Source organism: Tenrec ecaudatus, chromosome 17, assembly GCF_050624435.1.
Source record: "Tenrec ecaudatus isolate mTenEca1 chromosome 17, mTenEca1.hap1, whole genome shotgun sequence".
Lineage (NCBI taxonomy): Eukaryota > Metazoa > Chordata > Mammalia > Afrosoricida > Tenrecidae > Tenrec > Tenrec ecaudatus.
This window is the reverse complement of record NC_134546.1, coordinates 35863871-35890428: the sequence shown is the minus strand read 5'-3', so window position 1 is coordinate 35890428 and position 26558 is coordinate 35863871. Positions and strand designations below refer to the sequence as shown.

The window sequence follows — 26558 nt, the reverse complement described above, 5'->3', positions numbered from 1 at the left end:
TCTGGGGGTGAAAAACTCTCCTTTCAGAAGGCAAAGGATACATGATACCTTCTGATATTTGATAGCTCTTCATGTCTACCAAACCAGATCTTGCTTGTTTCTCTTACTCAATCCCAAATTCTCACTCAAGAGCCATCTTAAATCCACACCATTTTTATCTTCGGTTGCTTTACTTAATAATAACCACCATTCGAGTTTTAGTAAATGGTAAAACTTTATAACCCCAATTAAAATTTTTTAAATGTTTTCCAGATGAAAACATTGAAAGATACACAACCTCATATAGAACTTTACCTTAAATAATTTAATGGCTTCGGTCTGCAGAGCCTCGGAAGGTAGAGTCGTGAGAGGGGAAACGATCCCTTCTTTGCTGTGACACAGAGCGGGGTGTCTCCATATCTGAGAGGCTAACGTTGGGATCGAAGAGCACAGAAAACAGAAGTCAGCAGTTATCTTGAGCTCGCATTGAATTAGCAGTTTAGAAATTCACTCATTCAAGCCTGTCCCATGCTTCAAGCTACAACGGTCAAGAAAACCTCTGGCAACAAATTTTTGTTGTAGGATTCAAGCAAATTGGCAAATAAACGACCCCTACCCTCCCATTTTCCTTTAATAGAAGCCAAAAGAATACTAGGAGCTACATATAAACTGCTGAAGAAAATCGGGTCTGGTCTCTGCCCTCCTGAAGTTCATACCCTGTGAGGGCACAGGAGGACTTCTTGCCAGTTTGCACACTTTTGGGAATTCTCGTGTCTGTGTCAGATAAATCGAGCCTATAAGAGGCTGGCTTAGTGTACTAGATGTAGATGTGTTAATTGGGTGCGATGATATTGTTCAAATGTCTAAGAATGTGGACAAAAGCAGCAGTTGAGGAAAAGTCTAGAGAAGCCAAAGTAGGACAAGATAAAAAAAAAAAGTGAAGGACATTCCTAAGGCCAACATTAAACTGCTATGCTGGAGAGTGAAAATTAAATATGGTTTTTGTGATTATGAAAAGCAGATGAGAGAATTCAGATTGCCAATAGGAAAAATCAAGCTTTAAAAATCATTTTAATTTTGATGCAAATCAACAAATGCAAAAAAGTTAAATGACCTATTTTTTAACATTTATTGAGCCAGGTGCTGAGCTGGGTTGGCTGGAGAGTCCCAAAGGTTAAGCAGCTTTTTATTAGACTGGCGGGGAGGGGCTGGAAAAGGGCTCTCAAAGCCAAAGAGCTTCCAAGTGAGCAAAGGCAGGGCATGTGTGGGGCACAGCACCCTGGGGAAGAGGGGGGGGGGGCTGGAAGCCTAAGAACCACAGTGAGAACTCAAGCCCATTGCAGGAAAAACAGGGCAAAGGCAAAATAAACTAGGGATGTCTTGCAGGAAAAATTGGGGCCAACAAGGTGAAAAACGCCATTAGGGTAAGGGCGGGGGCATCCATTGCATGAAACAAAGGCCCGGTGCTCTGAACTCACAAGGTTCTCCATCAATATTTAGCAATTTGCAAACGAGTTGTTCAAACTCAGATCCAACGTTCACATTGTTACTTCCGGCTGCAACCGTCAGATGATAAAGCCATGTGTCCTGTGAATCAAAATGATTTCATGAAAATGTTACCATCGTTTTGATTACTCAAGGGAAAAGTCCAATTTTCATAACCTGGCTATAACACCAAAGTTACAACATTCCATTATATCAACTTTAAAATAATCACTAGAAGCCACATAGGCAAGCAGTTCTCAGGTGGGCTCACTTAAACCACATGCTTGCTATACCATACCCCCAAATTATGTTCACCTTGCTATTATTGCCCATAGGTGTCTTACAGAAGCACGACAACTTGAAGGAGAGAAATAAGATGTAAAGGACTAGAATAAATATAGTCATCCCAGTTTCTTTTATGAAACAAATGTTATCATATTTTAAACCTGACTCTAAAGCTAACAAAAAATTTAAAGACAAAAATGATATAGTCCCATGTTCCAAAGATAACAGTGTCTTTTCTTCCAGTCTTTTTTTTCTCCCTCACCTTAATGAAAATATACCATTGAGATCATACTGAAAATAGGTCATTATTATTTCTAAATTTTATTTGTTATAAACATTTGCCTTTGTTATTAGTAATTCTTTATACCCAAATGATACTGGCTTCAGGATATTCTATTAAATGGACATACCACAGGTATCCAATCAGTTTCCTATTTGTGGAACACTTCAGATGGTTACTGCTTTCTCACTCTGCACAGAGTATCAGGAAAGTAGGTCAAATTATGAGCCATTGACTAGGGCGTTCACGTGAATTCTTGAAACACTGGCTTTTGGATGGCTTGACTGTTGAGCTCCTGACACATACTTTCAAATGACTTTCCAGAGTTTCTATTTACTTGTAAGCCCTCTGGTCCTGTAGAGCGCTGCCCTCAGCACTTCTTCATTGACTCAAAATCCTCCAATCTTCGATAATCTGATAGACAACCAAAGCTTGACCATGTAAAGAACAGGCCTTCTTTGATTAAAAGTGAGTCTAGGCACTCAGGAAATATTTACAACTTTTCCTCCTCTGTAAGCTGTTCATCAACTTTTCCATTTTTATTGGAAGCATGCTACTTTTCGAATCAGCTGGGAAGAAGCTGAGGCAAGGGTTCAGGAATGTTGGCATCAGAAAAAAGGGCGCGTATCCCAGTTCCGCCTCCTTCTAGACGTGTGACCACAGGAATGTCACCTTACCTTTGGGAGCTTCCGTTTCCCCATCTGTAAGTGGAAATAAGGCCACCCGCCCCACAGAGTCGGAATGGAAACGGAATACTGCACGGAAAGCCCTGAGCACTTGGCTTGAAGCGTGTGGCCAGAAGCAGACAATGCTGAGTCACAGCAATAATTTGCGAGAGTTGTCTATATGTTAAAGATATAGTGCCCTTCAAATATTCTTCTCTTGCATTATCATTTAGATTATATTTATAATTTTATTAGATGTAAGGAAGTACTGTGATTTTTTTGTAGTCAAACCTATCAACCACTTCTACTGTGACATCTTACATTGCCTTTGTGTGTGTGAATAATAAGTATTTCATAATCAGAGATTAGATAGATGTTCACCTTAATTTTCCTCTAGACTTTTCTGAAAAATTTCATTTAACTTTCAAAGTCCATTGGGAAGTCATTTGCTTATATGGTATGAGAAATAAAACTTGTATGGTATGAGAAATGAAAACTAAAACAAGTACTTTTTAAAATAGCAAATTTCTTCAATATAACACACAGAATACTATGCATTGAATTGCTAATTCTTTTTTTCTTCATAAATCATTTTATTGGGGGCTGTTACAGCTCTTATAACAACCCATATTGAATCAAACACATTTGTACATTTGTTGCCATCATCATTTTCAAAACATTTTCTTTCTACTTGAGCCCTTGGTATCAGCTCCTCTTTTTTCCCTCCCTCCCGAACCCTTCATAATTTATAAATTATTATTATTTTTTCATGTCTTACACTGTCTGATGTCTCCCTTCACCCACTTTTCTGTTGTCCGTCCCCCAGGAAGAGGGTTATACATCGATAATTGCAATTGGTTCCGCCTTTCTTCTCTCTTCTCCCCCCACCTTCTCCCTACCCTCATGTTATCGCTACTCCCAATATTGTTCCTGAGCTCTTTATCTGTCCTGGAGCCTGTGTGTCGAGAGTGCTTATCAGTACCAGTGTGTCTAGTCAGATTGCTAAGGTAGAACTGGGGTCATGATAGTGGAGGGAGGGGTGGGTGGGTGGAGAGGAGCATTAAAGAACTAGAGGGAGGCTGAAGGTTTCATGGGTGCCATACTGCACCTGGCTGGCTCGTCCCTTCCTTCTGACCCCCTGTGAGGTTGTCTACAGCTGGGCTTTGGGTCTCCACTCCTTCTCGACATGATGGAACTGCCCATCTTACCATAGGTTCCTTTGCCTTTTACTTTTGCACCAATTTCAGCTTTGAGACCACTTTTATCAATAGGACTGAAAAATCACACATTCTAAAAAGGCCCGTTTCCGAGAACGTAACGAATCTCAGAGAATAGAGCTGAAAGTCTTTTGATAAAGTTCTCTTCTCCATTCCACTGTAACTGATTTGAAAATCATTACGAATACCCGGATAATTTTAGCTAAATGATTCCAAATGAAGCCATCCAAATAAAAAAGCCCACCAGTACCTTTTCGTGTGTCGAGGCAATCAGAAGGTACGTTGGGCCTTGGTCTTTGGGGTGAATGACGATGGTGTAATGCGTGGATAACAGAGTCCGACCACTGGCCTCATAATCTTCATCTGAATCACAGGATCTATCGACCTCTTCGACTTTAGCTTCCCAGAGTTTGATCTGGCCTAAAGGAAACTAAAGTAAATGCTAGTAATTGGGAGGAAGATATTTTCTCAATGACAATTTCTATAGCCCTTTTCATTCTTATTTTATAAAGCATCCTCTTAGGAGGAGGTTGATGTGATACCTAAATACAACTTGATTATCTGTTTATGTAAAGTAGTGATGACTCAAATGCCCAACTGCAATTTGAAAGAACAATTTGAATCCTAAGCATTGAAACTTTCGGGAGAAAGCAAGCAGGTACTTTTGAGCCGCTGTTGTCCTGTAAATCGCAGCGGGACTATCAGGACCACTCAGTCCTATCAGTCACCCCTGTGCTTGCCCACCCGCGTGCGTCAGTGTAGAGCTGTGCTCCAGGGGTTTCCAATGACTCCTTTTCCAGAATTAGTTTGCCAGGTCTTTCTTCTGAGGCGACGGTGGGGGAACTAGAACCCCCGACCGTGGTCTTACCAGCGGAGCCCATTAACCCTTTGCATCATCCAGGAAAACACGCAGTCCGCTTCAGATTTTCCACTCCTGAAATGTTTGATTAGGTTTGCGGTTCTGAAAGAATTCCTCCTAATTCCGGGGACATTTATCACCATCTATGTTCCTGCTCCATCCCAGGACTCAGTGCGTGGACTCCCCCTGCCCCCTTGGACACTCCTGGCTTTAATGTCAACTGTACGTTGGTTTCTCCCAAATATAAACTCCAAACTCATGAGCTTTACTGTCGAATCCCATCACAAGCATAAGTTTCTTAAAACTCCGTTCCCACGTTCCTCTCCAGCACCTTCTTCTCTGCGGCCTGTATGTCAACAGCAGCCGTTGAACATGGATCATGTCACTGCTCGGGTCTGCTCAACCCCCCCCCCCCCCCGGGGCTTCTCGCCTCACTGCGGGGAAAAGCCAAGGCCCTTACTATGAGCTTGGAGAGCCCACATGGCTTAGTCCCTAGTTACAGCGCTGATCAGGAGCCCTGGTTATCAGGAGCCCTGGTGGTGCAGTGGTTAAAGCACACGGCTGCTCATGGAAAGGATGATGTTCCAACCTATTCATCCCATCACTCCAAAGGAGGAAGATGTGGCAGTCTGCTTCCAGAAAGATTTACCGTCCTACTCTGTCCTATGGGGTCACTGTGAGTCAGGGAACACGGGGTGGTAATGCTTGAATAGACTATTTAAAATGCAGTATTGCCTGCCGGCTAGCTGATGAAGAGTGAAAAATTACTTCACTTCATTGCATGTGTTTCTTGACTGCAAAACATGATCGGCTCCAAGGAAATGAATAACAATGATCAATTACTATGGAGTAGTTCCTACCTGAGAAGCACCATGCTTCTGAAGGAGAAAAGTAAAATGAACTTATCTAGTACTTTCAGAAAAAGAAAGGTTGTTTGAGAAGGTAAGAGAAGGTAGAAAATGGAAAATGGTTCCGCTACAGTACATAACAACAGTGGCCTAACTATACTCATATAAAGACGCCACAGGTATATCTCGCTTAGGCACACCCAATCACATGGCAATCTAGGTTTCATGCCCCCCAATATGTAAAGATGAGTATTCATTTAAACCAAGACGTCACCATGACTCTGTACGCAGCAAATAGACCTAGTGATTTAAAATATTTTTGCTGATTGTATGATTTTTTTGTATCGGACATCCAGGATAGGTAGATCTTTAGACAATACGGGGTTAATAATTACCTAAAAGGCTGGCAGGGAGCCCTGGTGGTGTAGTGGTTACTCGCATGGTTGGCAGCTTGTCTGGAGAAAGACTCGGCTGTCTACTCCAATCAACAGAAACCCGCGGGGCGCTGCGAGTCAGCCTTGACTATGACAGCGAGTGAGAGGCGTGCCAGGGGAGGTTGGAGGGACACAGGGAGCTAAAACCTCAGTGAAACCGTGGTGAGAGCACAACTCTCCTCCATGTGACTGAGTGATTAAATGGTATGATTTGTGAATTACATGGCAATGAAACTATTCAAAAAATAAATAATTTTATTTAACCAAATTTACAGGTTAAAATGTAACAGATTAACAACTGTTCCTAAAACATCTATAGGACAAACTGAAGTAGCTGGGCCTGCGCTGAATCACATGTCTCCGAAGGCTTTTCCTGGAATGCGAGTGGAGAATGGGTTTCTGCTCGTTTAGCTATATTCTTCTGAATTGGTTTTTGTGTGTTTGTTTTACAGCAAAGCACAACTATTCTTGTTATGCTTCTACTTAAAAATCAATACAAGCTCCTTTAAAAAGCGTGGTAAGTGCAGAAAGCGCTAATGCAGTGGGAGAAAGAAAACATCACCCTATCATCCTAACGTCAACGACAACACTCCATATTTGGGTGCAGTTCTTTCCAAGTGCCATGCTGGGCATCACAGACAGATGTGCCGATTCGCAGTTATAAACTCAGCTTCTTGACCACCCCGTGGCAGGTCTCCTTGGAATTGCAGAAGAGAAACTGGGAACTGTGTTGGCTAGATATCTAGCCCCTGTATGGTTTCAGCTGAGAGTTGGCCTGGGAGCAATTGTGTATGGGATCTGCAAGTGAGATGGCTTTACTCCCCTCCGACAGCTGCAGCCAGTTGCCTGAGCTGATCAGAGTCTCAGAAGCTTCTTGGCAAACTCCTGAGGCCCATCTAATTCATAGCTTTGAGCCAACTATGGCGACTTCCCTAATCTTTATTCCCCTAACTTTTCTAAAAAGTATACCAGTACCTCATTCTACAAGAAAACTTCTATGCCTGGAACACACCATGTGGTTTCCATTTTCCTGACTGATCAATTATTTAGGGCTACACTGAGTATTTAGTTTTGCATTGGGCTTATTCATCCGGCAGTTTCACGAGAGCGTTTCCGCACTGTGCTCCAGTCTCTGTGGAAGTTTTCACTGGCTGCGCTCTGTTCCTTCCCATCGTGTCAGTGAGGTGGGAACGAGGCATTCCCATACAGCCAGTTAGAGCTGAGCAGGCAGTCTGTGAAAATGGAACAGAGCAGTGCTGACCGACTCCTAAGGGGACTGAACGCAGACACGTTGCCTCTTCAACAGTGGGACCAGCCACAGGGTGCTATCCTGCGGAGCGGACTACATTATTTTCTGGGCCGTGCTGGCTTAATTTTATAGTTTCAGGTATCAGTAGGTGACGTGGATTACCCATAAAGGTAACTGGGCACATTATTTCACCTTTGGAGTTAGCCCATCTCTGAAAGTGAAGATAACGGAAATTGTTTTTGAGAGGGGATTCATTTTAAAAGTGAGTCTCTTCTGACTCATACAGAACTGACTGACGCTAGAGGAAAGAGAGAACTGCCCCTTCAGGATTCTGAGACTTCAACTATACGTAAGAGCAGCCTCATCTTTTTCCCAAGGAGAGACTCCGTGGGTTTGAACCAATGACCTTGTAGTTAGCAGTTCAATGCATAACCTACTACACCATGAGGGCTTCTTAAACATGAAGACTATCTAAACAGGCAGATGAATGGGCACATGAGTGGTGAGGTAGTTAGTTTATTGTGCCAACTTGGCTGATAAACACATGTGCGGTTATTTGAAGGGCAGAGGGATAAAAGGCTCAGTAAGCCTCGCCTTTCTAGTTCTTGGGTCTCTTGCTTCCTGATGGTCGGACCAGGGTGCGGCTGCTTACCCAGTTCCCTGCTTCAGCTGGCAAGGCTCACTTCCTGCAAGACATCCCTGAGGAGAAGACACATGGACCTACCCCGATGCAGCCCGGGGTGCTGGAGCAGCCGTGTGGTGACCCCTGCCAGCGCTGAGATGCTTACATGCTCACTGATTCGGCTTTCCTCCTGCAGTCGGTGTCATAGTGTGTGTTTTGTGAGCTGAAGGAGGACCTTGTGGAGTGGTGTCGCGCATATGGGTTAATAGGTTAACGTTGGACTTGTGGGCTTGGGCAGCACTGGGTTGGGATGTTTTCTTGATGTGCACTTACCCTTTACATAAAACTCTCTCTCATACATGAGTTTCTGTGGATTTGTTTCTCTAAAGTACCCAGACTAACACATGTGGTATCTAGGAATCTGAGGCCCTGGGGCAGGCCTAGATTCCTTTTCCTCCTCAACTCTTACTCCCTAGGATGCTTTCCTGTTCCCACCTACCCACCCGTCTACTGTGTTGGAACCTGAGGACTGATCAGGATGGGATGGTTGGGGTGGAGTAGAAGGCTCTTCTCTATGTTATAAAAGCTCTGAAGAAAAGCAAAACTCCCATTTCTGTTCCTGAGGGGTTTAACTGGATTCCATGTGTCAAGAGCTTTTATCTGTAGCAGTGTACATGCCCCGGTCTAGCCAGAACTGAAAGGCAGGACTGGGGTCATGACAGTGGGGGATGAGGAAAGCTCAAAGAACCAGAGGAATATTGTGTGTTTCCTCCGTGCTCTGCTGTGCCTGACTGACTCACCCCTTCCTTGTGACCCTTCTGTGAGAGGATGCTCTATTGTCTACAGATGGATTTTGGGTCTCTTCTCTGACCCACTTTATCCTCAATAACAGTAGTAGTGTTTAAGCAACATTTCAGACTTCTATAGTTTTACCAAGTAGCAGAAGAGTGAAAGAGGTAACTTTGGGCTACAATGAACATTTTCCCCCTCTAATTAATATAGTAAAAAATACAAACATACAAGCCCCCAATAAAATGATTTTTTAAAAGTTCAAAATTGGAATGAAAATGGATTTTTCAACAAAAAAATGCATACATACCTTATCTTCTTGACTACGGAAATAATACAATGTTTTTCCTATAAGTGTGCACCAGACTCTCTTGGAGTAGCCATGTTTTACCTGAAATCATATTTCAAAGAATTACAAATGTACTCTGAGTTTTGATACTTTGAAGCATATACCTTACGTGCTGTTTTATAGGTATCTGGTTTGATACTCCAACTGCGCTGTCCACGTGCTGTCACAGGTCGACCTGTGACCGCAGCAGCGGGCACCATCTTGCTGTCATGCCAATCATTTAACAAATACAGGGAGTCCTCAACTTGTTTCTGTTCTGACCACTCCACCATAAGATGGTTCGGATGCACGCCACAGACCTAATCTTGGGGAGCAGTTTTCGTTATTGTTGCCTCTTAGTGGTAGTAGAGGAGCCCTGGGGTGCGGTGGGTATGCGTTGGGCTGTGAGCCCCAGGTTCAGCAGTAGAGACCACCAGCAGCTCCATGGGAGAGAGGTTGGGCTGTCTACACCCTTCGAGAGTCACATTCCGGGAAACCCCGAGAGGATTGATATGAGGCAGTATAGACTCGAGAGCAGTGACTTTGATTTTGGACTTTATTATCATTATTTTTAATTGTCTTGGGGGGTTTGAAATATTTCACGTAAACTCACAGATAGGATGGCATCAGCACATTACATACTGTAACACTGTATGCAATACATATTACTATCGATAAAACAATGTACCCAAACAAAACAAACAAAATAACTCCGAAATAAAACCCCAAACCCAAATCTGTATGGAGACAGCCCCGGCTTTCTCCCTCAGAGTGGCTGGTGGGTTTGAACCACCCATTTATGGCTCACACCGGACAACCCCACTAGGGCCGCTGTCAACGGCATAACTCTCATGTGTCCTTAAGTCAGGGGCTCCCTGTTTTTGCCATGCATTTGCCTACGACCGGAGCCCTGGTGGCATATTGGTTACACACAGGGTCGTCAGTCTGAGCGGCTCCCAGGGAGAGACAGGGCGTACACAGCTACAGTCTTAGAAACTCACAGGGGCCGTCCTATAGAAGTCTTACAGTCTACCCCGTCTCACAGAATCGCTGTGAGTCAGCATGGACTCGATGCGAGGAGGGAGATGCCTATTGCTGATTATTCAAAGATGGATTTTAAAAGGTTTCAATTTAACAAGTAAGTACAGGTGATAGTTTCCATATTCCATAGATTCCAGATAGCCCTGCACTGTTAACATATTAGAAATGATAAGACTCTGACCTAAAGAGTTCCAGTGAGTGACCAAATGTATGAGTTATTCCTTCCAAACATTTGATGCCTTCCCCAGAAGTAACACGAAGGGAGAAGAATAAAGAAAACATTACACATATCAAGTACTTCCATGGGTCAGACACTACGTTAAGTAAGTGACAAGGGCCAGGTCTGAATGCTGATTGGACCAAGTATTGAAGAGACAATTAGGAACAAGGAGCTCACTCAGAGACTTGTGAGGAAGACAGACATTGAAACAGACAGTTTATCACAAACGAGAGTTTACATTTGATTTAACCTGATTAAAATGTGCATTGCCTATTATGAGCTCATCATTTGGTAGTTTTAAGACGGTTGTTCCAAATGTGCCCAGTGATAGACACTGGAGATCTCTACTTGACAGGTCCAGCTCCATCCTCAATGAGGTCTAGGAAAACAAAAGAGAGGAAGCCCAGGGTCCCAGACGTAGCACGTAGTGTGCCTGGTTGAGTTTGCCCGAGGTATGTCCTTACTAAGCGAGGGCCTTTCCCACCAACACCCTCTCCCGGGTCTCTTCTAACGGGACTAGTGCAGGCTTTACTCTGGAAAGGTCCGTCACCTGGGAAACAGACGCTGGGCCCGGACAGCAGAAGCCCAGCATTTGTTAAGTACTAAGGAGAAAATAAACTGGAAAAGAGCAGATGCAAGTTCAAGCGCTGGAGGGGGTGGGGTGGGCATGGTGTGTGTGTGTGTGTGTGTGTGTGTGTGTGTGTGTGTGTGTGTGTGTTACCACTGAAAGTAAGGCTGTGTGCGGTTCAGTCATCTGAGAGCACGCTCCTGGCAGAGAAATAGAAAGTGCCACCCTGACCTGGTGCATCAGAGGAACAGTACGGAGGCCTGTGGGTCTGAGGCGGAGAGGAGAGGAGAGGGGAGGAGAGGGGAGGGGAGGAGCGGGGAGGGGAGGAGCGGGGAGGGAAAGGGAGGGGAGGGCAGTGGAGAACAGAGCAGGGACCAGCGAAGGGGAGGGGCACACACTGGGCAGGGTGTTACACGTCCTTGTAATGATGTCCATTTAAGCAGACTGTTCTTATACGAACACTCGGAGAAGGAGAAGAACGACCGTCGGAGTAGAAGATATAGTTCAGAACCACGCTATCAGAAATGGGCTGGACCTTGAGTTCTAATGGATTCCATATCTACCATTTACTTTTACGAGACGGATGTCCTCGGGCAAGTGGCTTAACCTCTGTAACATGGGATTACTGCCCCCTCACTTGGCCCTTGTACTGACCACATGAGAACGTGCAAATCAAGGAGCATCAATAAACGCTTCCGTCCTCACCTTAAAGAGGAGGGACAATGCAGGCTTTCAGTTGAACCCACAAGCAACGCAGGCCTATCGGCTTTCGAAGCTGGGGTGTAAGCAAACAGACAAACTCAACCACCTAACAGCATGACAGATTCAGAGTGCATGTGAGGAAAAAGGGACAATATTTCATTGGACAAAACACATTTCCATTTAATTAAATTTGGAAACATCCATTTGCGGATGAATGTCCTGAAAGTTTTACACAGATCATGCCACACAGTTGGTTTTGTTTGTTTGCTTTTTGTTTTAAACAGACTCCAGAAAGGACCCTCCTCCGCACTGGAGTATAACACACATGGCGACAGTGTTCTTTTGACATGACACCACTTTAAAATAGCCTGATGTCTACCTTTGGAGGACAGTGGATGAGCAAAGAGCTTTCCCAATTCACTATCAAGGCTGCATTCTGAGAACATAGACTATTTTTATTTGTAAAGCTCCTTGCGTGAGGGTTGCTTAGGACTCTGACTTATTCCATAAATAATGATCATAAAACAAGTCACCCTACAAGAATCCACGTGATGATTTAAAGGCAACCTTCAAAGTTCAAGGCTCTGTCATACTACACAACAGGGTGCCCTGGCCGTTTCTCCTTTCCCCTCTCCTGTATTTTCATTCCCACAGTTCTCTGGGCTTTCCCCATAATTCTCCAAATCCAGCCAGCAGCCTACGGAATTCAATAGCTAGGTGAAACTTCTTGTGATCTCAGTTAGCATTTACTGAATGTTTATGATGTGTTAGGTACTCTTCTGGAGCCGTGGTGGCGTAGTGGCCTCCTATTGGGCTGTGGTCCTCAAGGTCAGTGGTTCGAAACTACAAGCTGCTCCATGGGAGAAAGACAGGGTTTTCTACAGCCTTAGACACCTCCAAAGATACCTCTACCTTGTCCTACAGGGCTGATTTGTATCAACATCGAATCAATGTGAGTGAGTGGTTAATACATCTTGAGGTATTAATCCCAAACATGTTACCCACTCACACAATTCATTCACTCGTCTTAAAACCTGGTGAGAAATTTGAGGCTTCAGTAGCTGCCCCCACCAAGGTCTGATCCCCAGTAGTTTGGGGGTGCAGGGTCTGCATCTGGTTTAGAAGACACCACTGAAGTGGTGCACTATGCAGGTGCAGATCAGAAGCCTGACGGATACCTACTTGTCTTGTAAATACCCTCAGCGTCTGTCCAGAGGTTATTTCTCACGGAGGCAGGTGTTAAGAGGCATTCCCAGCGCCCAAGGTTTCAATTCGTGGAAGCAAGGTGAGTGGCATGGATTCGCACTGGATTACTAACTGCAAGGGCCGAGGATCAATCCATCAACCACGTGGGGAAAGAGGAGGCCGGCTGCTTCTGTCAAGAGGTACAGCCACAGACACTCTATAGGACCGTGTGAGTCTGAACTGACGATCCCTGGCAATGAGTTGGTCGGGTCTGGAGAGGGCAAAGGGAGTTTGCCAGAGTTGGCCAGTGCGGGGCCAGACCAGGCCATGTGGGCCATGGCCTCTGCCATATTGGCTGCTTTTGTGCCACTTGGTCATGGTAGCTAATCTTATTAAGATGATATTGAATTAGATTTGCTAGTATTTTCTTAAAGATGTTTGCATCTACACCAAGAAAATGCTGGTCTTATAGAAAGAGTGAGGAAGTGGTTGTTTGACCTCTTCTCATGTTTTGGAAGAGTTCAAGAAGGCTGGTATCAATTTCTCGTTAAATGTTTAATAGACTCCCTGTGGAGCCATCTGGTCTAGCACAGGTTTTGTATTGGTTGGTTTTTTAAAATGTTTTTATTCAGTTTTGTGATGGGCTAAAATAAACATTTAATTATCTTCCTAAAACAGTTGCTCCTGAAACTCCTGAGCTCTCTCTTCCATCAGGATCACCTTTCAACCAGGAACCAGTCTCTTTTGCTTCCTAATCCCAAATTCAACCAGTCTTCAAAGTGATTCATTGATGTCCTAGCCTGATCTAAATCCATCCTCTACTCTTCCTCAGACCAGTTCTGAGCCTCGTCCCTTGTACACAGACTGCCCTTCTGACCTTACAGCATCCATCTTGTCCCCCAGCAGGTCGCTCGGTAGAGCACCCTAGCAGCAACATGAGTATGCCCGTCCTGTGTCAATATAATAATTTATATTGACTATAAATGAATTATAATAAAGTAATGAGAAATTAATTAAACAATTGATTCTGAAATTCGACAACTAGGGGAAAAAAACCTTCCTCACGCTGCCCTACAGTATTTCAAATAGAAGCCTGAAGATGAGCTGGGAATGGCTCACTCAAAGGAGCGGCGGCTGTTCTTGTCTCACAGTGCTCTGACAGGGAAAATATGGAGGTGGCCACGCCTTCACAAAAGGTACAGAGGAAATCTAATACACATCCTGGCTATTTACCCTCATGAGTTAATAATTTAAAAATCTTTTTTTGTGTGTGTGAGAGAGAGAGTGAGTGAATTAGTGAGAGAGTTGAGTGAGTGAATTGAGAGAGTGAGAGAGTGAGTGAATGTGAGAGAGAGTGAGTGAGTCTCATTTAAAAATCTTACCAACGTATATGCTCTTAAAATTAAACTGAACTAGGAAGCAGGGAAGGGCAGAAATGAATATGAACAAACACTGACAGTGACGTGATGATTAAGCAAAAATAGGCAAGCAAACAAACAAAACTACTGTATTGGGGCGGGGGGGTGACAAACCCTCGACCCACGATCATATTCAACTGTAGGAGTTGGTACACACAGGCTTTAAGACAAGAGAAAATCCGTTATTATGAATGATAGTAAGAATACGATATAAAGTAGAACCGCGTCCTTTGGAAAGTATGTTTGAACAGTCTCAGGGAACTCACTAACCCATCAATAACTAAGAAAGCATCTTATAGGACTGTGATATTAAAAAAAAAAAAACAACCCCAGCAAGACAAAACAACTAGTGTATTTCCTCGCTGAACACACTGGTGGGTCCCTGCCCTCACTGTGTTCTAGTTGGCTACAGAAAATGTGCCTGGGTGGTGCCAGCCTACACCGCACATGATTAATTAGTACAGTGCAAGCTACACAGTGGGACAGCGGTCTGACCCCGCTAAGATAAACAGCACAAGTGTGAGGACCGAGTAGGCAGAAGGTGTTCTTTTGTATGTGTGTGCAAACATTTGATTGTGCTCTCTTAAAAGTGACCAACGGGACTTTAAAAAAACTTAAAGTCACATTTATCTCAGAATCAATCCATCAATAATTACTCATTCTTAAAAAGCTTAAAAACAGAATGAAACAAAAAAATCACATTGTCAATATATCTTGTTATATATCCTACTCAGAATTTTAAAAATATAAATACATAAGCAAAAAAATTTAGTAGAGTGGGTGGAGATAATGTAATATTGCACGCTACTGATTTTTATCACCCAATTACTACGAACAACCTGTTTCTGTAACATTGAAGGGAGCCCAGCAGGTGCTGAGATCAACTTTCTGGACCTCTAACCAGAAGGTAAGTGGTTTCAAGCCACCAGCCACTCTGGCAGAAAGACGTGGCCATCTCTTTCCATGAAGGTGACAGCCTTAGAAAACTTACAGGGCAGCTCTACTCTGTCGTAGAGGGTCAGAAGTTGGGATCAATTCGACATACATGGGTTTTGCTTTGTATAACACCAAATATTATTCTAAAAGAAACTATTTGGATGCCATACAATGTAATCATCCCGTCATTTTAAGAAGAGTGTGCAGTCATCACCACAATCACCTTCAGAACATCTTCTTCTCGTCCTCAATGTTGCTAGCACTTCATCTCCCCACATCCTCCCCTGCTGGCTAATTGTTAATTCTGTAACTATGAGTATTATCATGATTAGTTACGGTCTCTATAAATCGACCTATCCTGGATCTCACATATAGAAAATCACAAAAAACACAGATAGGAAGTAAACAAACAACCCCCTCATCCAACAGTAATGACTAACAAGCATAGAAAAACCTCATAAAAACATAGAAAAACCTCAGTCAAAAAGAAAGTAGATAACATGAAAAACGGAAACAGCTTTAAAATGGGTCCAAAGAAATATCAAAAGTGGTCCATTAAAGGCTGTACACTGGTACATATGAGGGCTGGAGGTACAGGGAATCCAGGGTGGATGATACCTTCAGGACCAAGGGTGTGAGGGACGATGCTGGGAGAGTGGAGGGTGAATGGGTTGGAAAGGGGGAACTGATTACAAGGATCCACATGTGACCTCTTCCCTGGGAGAGGGACAGCAGAGAAGGGGGGAAGGGAGACTCCGGATAGGGCAAGATATGACAAAATAACGAGGTATAAATTACCAAGGGCACATGAGGGAGGGGGGAAAGGGAACGGAGGGGGAAAAAAAAAGAGGACCTGATGCAAGGGGCTTAAGTGGAGAGCAAATGCCTTGAGAATGATTGGGGCAGGGAATGTATGGATGTGCTTTATACAATTGATGTATGTATATGTATGGATGGTGATAAGAGTTGTATGAGTCCCTAATAAAATGTAAAAAAAGAGAAGAAAAAAACGATTAGGGCAAAGACTGTACAGATGTGCTTTATACAATTGATGTATGTATATGTATGAACTGTGATAAGAATTGTATGAGCCCCTAATAAATTGTTAAAATTAAAAAAAAAGTGGTCCATTATCTGAATGCATTAAAATTTACTTAAGCTATCCCTTACGGTACTCCACCCTCTCAGTTCTTTCTTTACTTTAAACCTTTCTTTACTATAAACCAGGTTGGACAAGAAATCTCTGATTCAGTAAGGGCTCTCGACCAGTGTCGAGCTGATCCCCACTCACAGCGACCCTTTAAGGCAGACTAGAGCACTCATCGGTGTTCACAGAACAGACAGTCCGTCTTTATGGAGCAGGGGTGGGTTCAAGCCACCAAACTCTCCGTCAGCAGTCAGACACTTAACTACTGAGTTACCAAGGTGTCACTGTAAGTCAAAACTCATTAAACTACATTTGAGCGCATCTCTATATTGTTCACATGGAGATGACTGGTGTCACGTGGTGTTTTCAGCAATACCTGTTACCCTAGAACTCAGTGTCGTAGTCACAGGGACGTAAAGTCCACATGCAAGTGGCCTGCACAGCTGGAACCCGTGCTGCTCCAGCGTCAATGGCAGTTACCTGAAACACAGATGTGCGCAGAGGGCTCTTACCTTAGTGAGCAGTCCCTTCACAGTTGGCTTGCCCTCCGGTTGCAAAAAAAGTGGGTTGGCAGCTTGTACTCGAAGCACATTCTGTAACACTTTAATCCACTCCTCCAGGATATTGGGAGAATCTGCAGTCAGGTAGTAGGTGTGCTTTCCAGTGGTCAACTAGACGGGGGAGAAAGGGAGAGGAGAGAGTACGCTGAAGAGCTAGCCCGGTCAGCGTTTCCTGGTCCATTCTCGAAACATGAGTCATCACGCAGCACAAAACAAGCCACACTCGGAATCTTGACTTTGAAATAAATCTGCCTCCGTAAGGATATTTTTTTCACTTGGGTCCATTTAAAAACATTTGGCCGCTAGACAAAGACATGTACATGCAAATATATATATGAGGATGGGGAAATAGATCTATGTGTCTATATTTATAGGTTTAGTATTAAGGTGGCGGAAGGACCTTGGGCCTCTACTCAAGCACTCCCTCAATGCATGAATACTTTCGTTTATTAAATTGGCACTCTACGATGCTCACCCTCCCAACACAACTGCTGAAGCCAAAGCGGGTGAACAAGTAAATGTGGTGAAGAAAGCTGGTGGTGCCCAGCTATCAAAAGAGATAGTGTCTGGATCTTAAAGGCTTGAAGATAAACAACCGGCCATCTAGCTCAGAAGCAACAAAGTCCACATGGAAGAACACACCAGCCTGTGTGATCGCGTGGTCCCGAAGGGATCAGTTATCAGGCATCAAAGAACAAAAAATCATATCATTGGCTGCACACCTCCATGATATGATCGCCGAAGACAGACGGGTGCATAAGTAAATGTGGCGAAGAAAGCTGATGGTGCCTGGCTATCGAAGGAGATAGTGACTGGGGTCTTAAAGGATTGAAGGTGAACAGGTGGCCACCTAGCTCCGAAGCAACAAAGCCCACATGGAAGAAGCACACCAGCCTGTGCGATCGCGAGGTGCCAAAGGGACCAGGTATAAGGCATCATGCAAAAAATATATATATATATCATAGTGAATGAGGGGGGTGTGCAGAATGGAGACCCAGGGCACATTTGTCAGCCACTGGAGATCCCCTCATAGAGGGGTTTAGGAGAGGGGATGGGTCAGTCAGGGTGCGATGTGGTGCCGATGAAGAACACAGCTTTTCCCCAGATCCTGGATGCTTCCTCCCACCAACTACCATGATCCGAATTCTACCTTGCAGGACTGGATGGGGCAGAGGTTGTGCACTGGTGCACGTAGGAGCTGGGGGCGCGGGGAATCCAGGGTGGATGATGCCTTTGGGGCCAGGGGTGTGGGGGACGATGCTGGGAGAGTGGAGGGTGAGTGGGTTGGAGAGGGGGAGCTGATTGCAGGGACCCACATGTGACCTCCTCCCTGGGAGATGGATGGCAGAGAGGGGGCGGGAGGGAGACTCCAGATAGGGCAAGATATGACAAAATAACAATCTATGAATTATCAAGGGCTCATGAGGCAAAGGGGAGTGGGGAGGGAGGGGAAAAAAAGGGGAGGACCTGATGCAAGAGGCTTAGGTGGAGAGCAAATGCTTTGGGAATGATTGGGGCAGAGAGTGTGCGGATGTGCTTTATACGGTTGATGTATGTGTGTGTGTGTATGGATTGTGGTGAGAGTTGTGTGAGCCCCTGATAAAATGTTTAAAAAAAAGGATAACAAAAAAGTTATCAGATACTAATAATTTAATTTAAAAATATTAATTGACTCTACATCAGTTTGGTAGTGGTTCCTCACTGGAAAGAAATGATCCATCCTTTATAAGATACATTATATTTGCTTTGTTTGGTCAATCTCATTTGGATAATTATATAAATTGGAATTTTCTGGCAAAAAAAAAAGGCAAACTTTGATTTTCATGATACTGATATACATTTGTGAAAACTCCAATAATATTTCTTACTTGTTATCAAGTGAAAACTTAAGTTAATTTTATGGATAATAATAAATGTGAACATAAAAAAAACCCAAAAAACGTTTGGCCGCACTCAGCTTTTTAGCTATTTTCTGTCTTGCCTACCCCTCCCAGTGCTCATTCTCTCCCTTCCACGTGCCACAAGCCCCGGGATGAGGAGCAGAACACCTGCAGACTACAAACACATTGGCAGCAACGGAAAAGGAGCGACTTATTATCAAAATGAAGGAATCATCTGGAGAGAAAATAAAACTTTGCATATAAGAAGAGACATCCCTGGAACTAAAACGGGATGGGATCCTGGGAACTCTCAATCTTCTGGTCAGAAATTCACCACATTACAGATTTTCCAAATTTTTCAGAAGCTTACAAGTGACTCTTGTCTGCCTTTCTCCAACACACAGCTTTCTCCTGGGTTCGCTTTTCCACATCTTTGAGCCGTGCATGCGCCAGCCTCCAAAGGAGCGAGATAAGAGAATGGTGACTGAAGACGTTTCAGAGAGTGTCTGCCCTTAATCACACCATCAAGATAATCTCGCCAGCCTGCGTTTGGCACGGAACAAAGTGCTGGCAAGGCTGGCCTCACGTGTAGGCAGAGTGGGCACGTGTAGGTGTGAATCAGCAAAGCGGGACCGAGGACCACCTCTCTGCTCACCAAGATCTTTCTCCCTGAGGTATTACAGGGATGCTCATGTGAGAATTGTCAGTTGACAGTTCTGTATCAAAATGCAAGCATTTCAGAATTTAATGTTACGTTAAATCATTAACCTCTACTTGGGAAATCATTTATCAAAACAAAACTGAAAAAAACCAAAGAACAAAAACCCAACTCACTGCCATCTAGTTGGTTTTAACTATACCAACCCTATAGGACCAGGCAGACTTGTCCCCTGTGGGCTTCCAAGCTCGCACTCGTGACTGCCTCTCTCCCGTGGAGTAGTTCGTGGTTCTGCATCGCTGACCCTGTGGTTCGCAGTTCAACATGTAACCACTAGGCCAAAAGGCTCCTCTTTTTTCAGAGAACCCTTCCCTCAAACAGCCTGGTAGTTTGGGAGCTGAGAATACCTGGGAAATAAATACATAAAGGGAGAAAGCAAGGGAAGTGTAGTAGGGAAACACCCCCATACATTTAGCTTATATGGTGGCTTAACTGAGAAATCATACGGTGTCACACACTTCCGAAGCATCAGTCTAAGCCCTGTGTAAATAAAGAAACATTCATCCATCCAACATGTGGGACATTAGCTTGGTTAATTGAAAGGTGAGTTTAACATGCTTAAAAATGAATGAATGCATGAATACATACATACCTGAACTGTTTGCTTGTTATCGCCTCTTAAGATATTACAGGATGCAACAAGTTCGATGTGCCCTTGGGGCTTTCTGATCACATCACTCTGTACCAAAGAAAGAAAAATGTAAGCTGATGACCTGTGATAGTAATAAAAAGATATGTTTGTGTTACTCATCGCTTTGCCCACTGAGTCTGAATCAATTCCAACTCATAGAGACCTTCGGTCGGGTTTCTGAGACTGCAGATCTTTACAGGCAGACAACCTCATCACTTGCTGACAGAACAGCTGGTGGGTTTGAACCGCCAACCTTGCAGTTAGCAGCCCAACGTTTATCTCACAGTGCCACCAAGCTCCTTCTTAATTGCATCATAAAGATGAAAACCAATCAGTAGTTTTACTTTTCTTTTTAAAAAAATAATTTTATTGGGGAGTTGTACTTATTGTATTAGGAATTCAGTTCTGAGTAGCAAGCCATTCATACTCACTGGAGATTTGTAGTAAAGTAATTCACCACCTTTAAGAACAAACCACCTCCGCTTCCAGGTCTTGACTTTGCCGCTCATTTTTAATAAATAGCCAGATTTTTCCAGTGGTTCCTAATTTTAAATGAGTTGAAAAAAATGTTTTTAATGTTCTGTTTGAAGGCTCAGACTATCAAGTTCATCCATGTGTACACCAAGCAGAAAGGCAGAAAGGAAGGAAGCCTGCACTCGGTGCTTACATTTTTCCCAGTGTCACTGGCCGACAGGCAGGTTTTCAGGAGCTTCTGCTCAGGCTGTGAGTACTCCGAGTCTGTGGAGTAGGCATCTGGGGGGATCGCGTAGTCACTTTCAGAAGTCACCGACGACAGAGACACACCTGAGAGAATAAGAAAACACATCCCGTCAGTAGAAACACTGGGATGGCCCGGATAGTGACTGTGACTTCTAACAAATACAACCACTCCTGAAACGTACGCCTGCCGTCACTCATTTCATTCCCGTGTCTGTTACCAAGATGCACTTTTAAAGCAGAAGACAGGTCCTACAGGTAGGGAAAGCCCTACACCACTCCAAAGAAAGAAACTTAAATAATAAAGAGGTTTGCGTAGGAGGAGAACTACAGCTATTTGCACATGTATAAAATAGAGTCTACAAATATATCTTTTCGCAAGAATTAGAGCTAGGTGCATTTACACAGGACATAAAGGCAAGCAAATATATTAAGATTTGGGCAATCACAGGATAAACTACTTAATTTTGGTAATCCCTTTTAAAGTAATTTCACATTAAGACAAAACAAAAAACCCTCCAAACAATATAATTCCAGCAGTATTTTTCACAGAAGTCTAGTAAAATACTCATTGGCTCACAGAATTAAAAAAGCTTTCTGTTTGAAAAAGTTTTATTGGCACTTAATCCACATATCACACAATTCAATAGTTCAATCCTATCAAGAAGAATTGTACAATCATTACCACAATCAATTTCAGAATATTCCTGCCCCCATGGCTGAATTGCCTGTAAAATGAGTTGTATAATCACCTTCAGTTCTAGTGTTCACTCCCTTCCCACCTTCACTGTTTACTCCTGAAATCCCCTCACCCTCCCCATCTGCCCCACCTACAATCCTCACACACCCGTGCATCAGTTCTTTTTTTAAAAAAAAACATTTTATTAGGGGCTCATACAACTCTTATCACAATCCATGCATATATAAACATCAATTGTATAAAGCACATCCGTACATTCTTTGCCCTAATCACTCTCAAAGCATTTGCTCTCCACTTAAGCCCTCTGCATCGGGTCCTCGTTTTTTCCCCCCTCCCTCCCCGCTCCCCCCTCCCTCATGAGCTCTTGATAATCCACAGATTGTTATTTTGTCATGTCTTGCCTTTCGTGCATCAGTTCTTATCGCTATGCACCCACTCCTGTGCTTCACAAACTGGCAAACCCGACAGAAACAAAATAAAGTGGTAAGGATAAAATGATAGTAATATAAAGATAGAAATGCAAACAATGAGTAAGAAAAAAGGACCGCCATCAATATTTAAAAACCCAGGGAAGAAGTTTTTGTCATGAAATAAGCAAGAGATCCTTGCACCTAGAACAAACTCAGGTTGGGGAAAGCGTTCATAAAAAGAAGCAATAATAAGACTTTAAGATAAAAAAAAAGACTTTAAGATATACACCGATTACTTCATTTGTAATATATGAGGTAAAATTCAGTGGGGCATTATCATAAGAATTCACTTGCCTTCATAAAAACTACTTTAAAAATTCAAGCCATATTTGTAGGATCACTAAATAAAATTGGAGATAAATTTATTTTAAAAGTAGCTTTGCACTCCATTTTTTGTATCTTAAATAAAATCAACAGTTTTTACAAGGGTTGTCAATAGTTACAGGACGTTTGACAACAACATCAGTATATCATTCTGTTGTCGTACAATGGTGGCTTGGGTGCTGCTATGATGGTGGAAGCTGGATCTGTTTCCAATAGCATCGGGGTCAACCATTGTGGGTGAGTTTCAAGAGAACTTTCAGCCTAAAACAGACTATGAAGAAAGGCCTGGAGACCTACTTGGGACATGAAAACCTTATGGATCACACCAGAGCATTGTCCAACTCACTTGCTATGTACATGACATCGGGGGGATCAATCGAGAAAGGAAGGCATCGTGTTTGGTGGCTTGCCGTGTGAGACCCTCAGGGAGGCAGACCGGTACCAGTAACTACACTGGATTTGAGCCTCCCAGTGACCGTGAGAGTGACAAAGGGGGACGTCATGCTTCTTTCTGTTGCACAGTGGTCCCCAAGAGTTGGAGTCGGTGTGACGTTAGCTCTCTATCATCTGCCTGAGGTTCTCCTCACCTCGTTTCATGGCTCTGGGGCTGCCTGGGCCACTCCTGCTGCGAGGGTCCGACTCGGAAGTCCGGGAGCTCGATCTGGAACTGTCTTCTTCCTCTGAGCCTGAAGAATCGTCGAGGAACGGGCTGCTACGGATCTGAGTCGCCTTCTACAGAAAAGCAGAACAGCTTTTCACTCTGCCTCAGTCTCTAAAGTTACCCTTCTCTCTAGCTAGACGACGTCTGACAGGAAGACGTCGTGGGAGGAGATTGTGTTCTAAGGAACATAAGAATACACTTTGCCATGACTGAAGTCATGTTGTTAAAACCCACATTCCAACTAGTCACGCAGCCAGAATCCTGAAAACATAAGGCTGCCAATACCTAGTGACCCTAATTTTAGGCACTTCAAGCACGAACACACATGATTTCTAACATTAAGAGTTCATACCGCATCATGAATAAACTCATTGAGCTGGGATCCAAAAGCTAGGCAGTTTGTGAACCTCTGCTTCCCCAGAGGAGAGAGATGAGTTCTACTCTCATAAACAGAAAGTCTCAGCGACTCACAATGGCAGTTCTAGTCGGTCCTACCTACAGGGCCACTGTGCGTTGGCACTGACTCGATGGCAGTGAGTTTGGTTTGAGTTTTCCATGAAACAATTATTAATCACAGGAGAAAAAGCATACAGGCCACAACAAAAGCTGACCCGGACCTCTAATATTTTGTTAAGAATAGGTATCTTCTCCGGACCTTTCCACTCTTTTATTTTTATGATACTTTAATGTGAACTTCTAAAATAAAAGAAGAGGCTGAGGGAAAGGTCCAGAATGGAATTTGGAACTAGAATAAACAGTTGTCTTGATTTGTTAGGAAGAGAAACACATGCTTAGCCGGAACAGTAATGAGTTACCCCCTTCAAGGTTGTGTACACTGGCGTGGTCATGTTCTTGTATATCAGAGATGTATACAGTCCCGATGTAGTGTATGAGAGCAGTGCAATCGAATCTGAAACAAAAAAAAGAACAGAGTTTTAATCCTCGACCCAAGTACATTGGTCTTTTTCTTATGAATGTGAATTAGTGCCATGTCCAATCAGAGGAAGTGGATGAACATAGAAATGCATCCATTACATAATCTACCTCATGAATGACTGCATTTCCCAGTCTAATTATATGCAGATACATCAAAAAGGAACACTACGAAATCGTAGAAGCCTTTATTAAAATAAAAAGATCCCAAATGTGAAGCTACTGCTTCTCGACACATCCTCCTCCATCTAGACCCAGACACTTCCGAAGGCCGTGTTCCCACCTCCAGCCCGTCCGTGCAGAGTCCTGCACTCTTTGCTTCATCCAGCATCAAACTGGCAGAGTGAGCATCCTCAAGGGGCTCAGATTGTTTTCCTTTTCAAAGTTCTTTGAGTTTGGGGAACCAATTGGTGCGAAGGGGCAAGGCCAGGGCTGTAAAATGGAGAAGGGTAGGCCTCCCAAATAACTTCTCATAGGACACCCCTTGCTATCTGAAGCAGGAGCAAGTGCATTCTTGTGATGGAAACAAATGTGCACTGCAACTTCCCTGGCCTTTCTCTTACCTGCGCAGGTTCCCATTTTCTAAAACTTCCTAAGTCCTTTGAGGACACCTGTGAAGATTACCCCCTGAGAATCCCAAAGTAAAGTCGCCATAACTTGCTGAGTTGACCTCTCTGCATTGATACAGCAGATCCCCTTAGAATCCAATTTTGATCGGATATGTATGTATATTTTTAATGAATTCACCCTAATGAGAATAAGATCAATATATGTTACTAAGAGAGATTGTCTGCAGCCATTTTGTTTGGAATGAACCTGTGCATGGACGAACTAGAACCTTAGTAGAAGTACTTTCTGCTTTACTCTGGTATACTCTTACACGGTTCATGCTAATCCTCTCAACGATAAGCTCTTGAGAGCAGCGATGACAGTTTTTATTTCTTTGGCATCTCCATCCATATTTAGCTCAGGCTATGCAGAACTGAATATTTGATCCAAGTGAGTAATTGATCTAATTGATCCAAGTAAAGATATTCTCTGGTTATTCACAGCCTTCTTGCTGACATGGTATCAGATGTTTTCATCTTAAGTGTTTATCAGGTAAGCCTCGAGTTAAGGGCAGAATACAATTTCATGAATGACATAAACAGATGACAGCTGAAAATGAATAGACCATTAACAATTACAGAATGCAAAATAATACAACCACTTTGGAAAATAGTCTGATGGTTCTTCAAAGAGCTAGAGGCACAGGTAGCATGTAACCCAGTAATTCCACCCCTAGGTATATAACTTAGGGATGTAATAAAAGTGGCATGGACAGACATGCAAGCTCAGGTTCAGCATAGCCCTATGCACAACAGCAAAGAGATGGAAACAACCCAACTGCCCATCAATGGATAAATGAACAAGAAAAATGTGGCACATACATATAATAGAATGCTATTCAATGATAAAGAAAAATAAGTTTCTGAAACATGTTATAATATGTGAACTAACCTGGAATGGAGGACACTACATTGAAATATATATATATATAATATATATCCTAAAAATTATATATACATATATAATTTTTTTAGGAAAGGACATGAATGGGTAAAAAATACAGAACCAACTTTTCGTTAGTAGTTGGAGAAGGAGAGACGTGAAGGAAAAGTACTCTCTTGGTAGTAGTAACTTTTTGTTTATAAAGCAAAATTTTAGAAAGCCAGACCTACATAAGACAGACACCTCTCGGAGAAAGATAACTCAGTGAGCAATAGAAACATCGTAGGAACTATGCCCTGCCCACGGTGGAACATTGGCAAGACCCAGAAAAACCAGGCAGCTCTATCAAGCTTGCGCTCCTCCAGGCTTCACGGTAGCCGTGGACAAGGTGGCATCGCACACGCACGGCGCCATCGATGGACTAGATGCAGGGAGGGGGATACATAGACAAAAGCTAGGTGGTGTGCGGCTTTGCAACAGTAACAACAACCCAAATGGGGGCCAGGGGAGGCTGGAGACCCCCTACTTACACTACAGACCCTTAGACACGACCAGTCAGCTCATGGGATTAGTTCATTTGGTTTGGGGGTTTGATCTACGGTCGTGGGAGGCCCTCTTGTGAATTAGCATACTATGTTTCCAAAGTGTATTTTCTTTCTCCCAGGATGCTGGGTAGTTCCTGCGGGCTTATCAGCTCATGCGTGGTCATCTAAGCTACAACTTTTAGTCCTTACTGATCTGGAAAAACAGAGAAAGAAAACCCAAGAATCCTTGGAGAACAGTGCTATGGGACTAGTCCACCTGAACCAGACCCAGCTGGTGCCCAGTGACAACTACTAAACATTCCATGAGGAACACAATGCAGAGGTCCTGATACAAAGGGAGAACAACGTGGTATCGGCTTTCAAATTCTTTCAGACATTCCTAAGGAACTTGAAATTCTTTGGCTGCAACAATGGGCTCAGGCATGGAACAATTTAAGGCAGGCACAGGACCGGGCAGTGTTTCGTTCTGTTGGGCATGCAGCACTATGGGTCAGAACCAACCCGACAGCACCTAACAGCAACAACGAAGTGTCCAGACTGACTGGACCTACTGAAGCTGGACGTGTCTCTACGTCTATGGCCCTGGCTGGATAACCGTGAATTGAAATTAACCTCTGAAGTCACCATTAAACTAAGAACCAGCTTAACCCAAAGAGTCAAGATTGGCACAC

At 43.5% G+C, this 26558-nt stretch overlaps 1 protein-coding gene across 3 annotated transcripts in view; it reads right to left on the bottom strand.

The window, feature by feature from the left end:
* PLEKHH2 (pleckstrin homology, MyTH4 and FERM domain containing H2) overlaps nucleotides 1-26558 on the bottom strand; it is a 130859-nt gene that overhangs the window by 48423 nt on the left and 55878 nt on the right. For all 3 annotated transcript variants that reach the window (XM_075535894.1, XM_075535892.1, XM_075535893.1), the window contains 10 exons: nucleotides 23734-23828; nucleotides 22845-22989; nucleotides 20714-20850; nucleotides 20478-20588; nucleotides 20008-20094; nucleotides 16770-16928; nucleotides 9023-9103; nucleotides 4162-4341; nucleotides 1458-1566; nucleotides 295-407 (listed from right to left, as the gene is read on the bottom strand). In XM_075535894.1, the coding sequence (XP_075392009.1) occupies nucleotides 295-407; nucleotides 1458-1566; nucleotides 4162-4341; nucleotides 9023-9103; nucleotides 16770-16928; nucleotides 20008-20094; nucleotides 20478-20588; nucleotides 20714-20850; nucleotides 22845-22989; nucleotides 23734-23828 (1217 nt within the window). The remainder of the gene's footprint in view (nucleotides 1-294; nucleotides 408-1457; nucleotides 1567-4161; nucleotides 4342-9022; nucleotides 9104-16769; nucleotides 16929-20007; nucleotides 20095-20477; nucleotides 20589-20713; nucleotides 20851-22844; nucleotides 22990-23733; nucleotides 23829-26558) is intronic.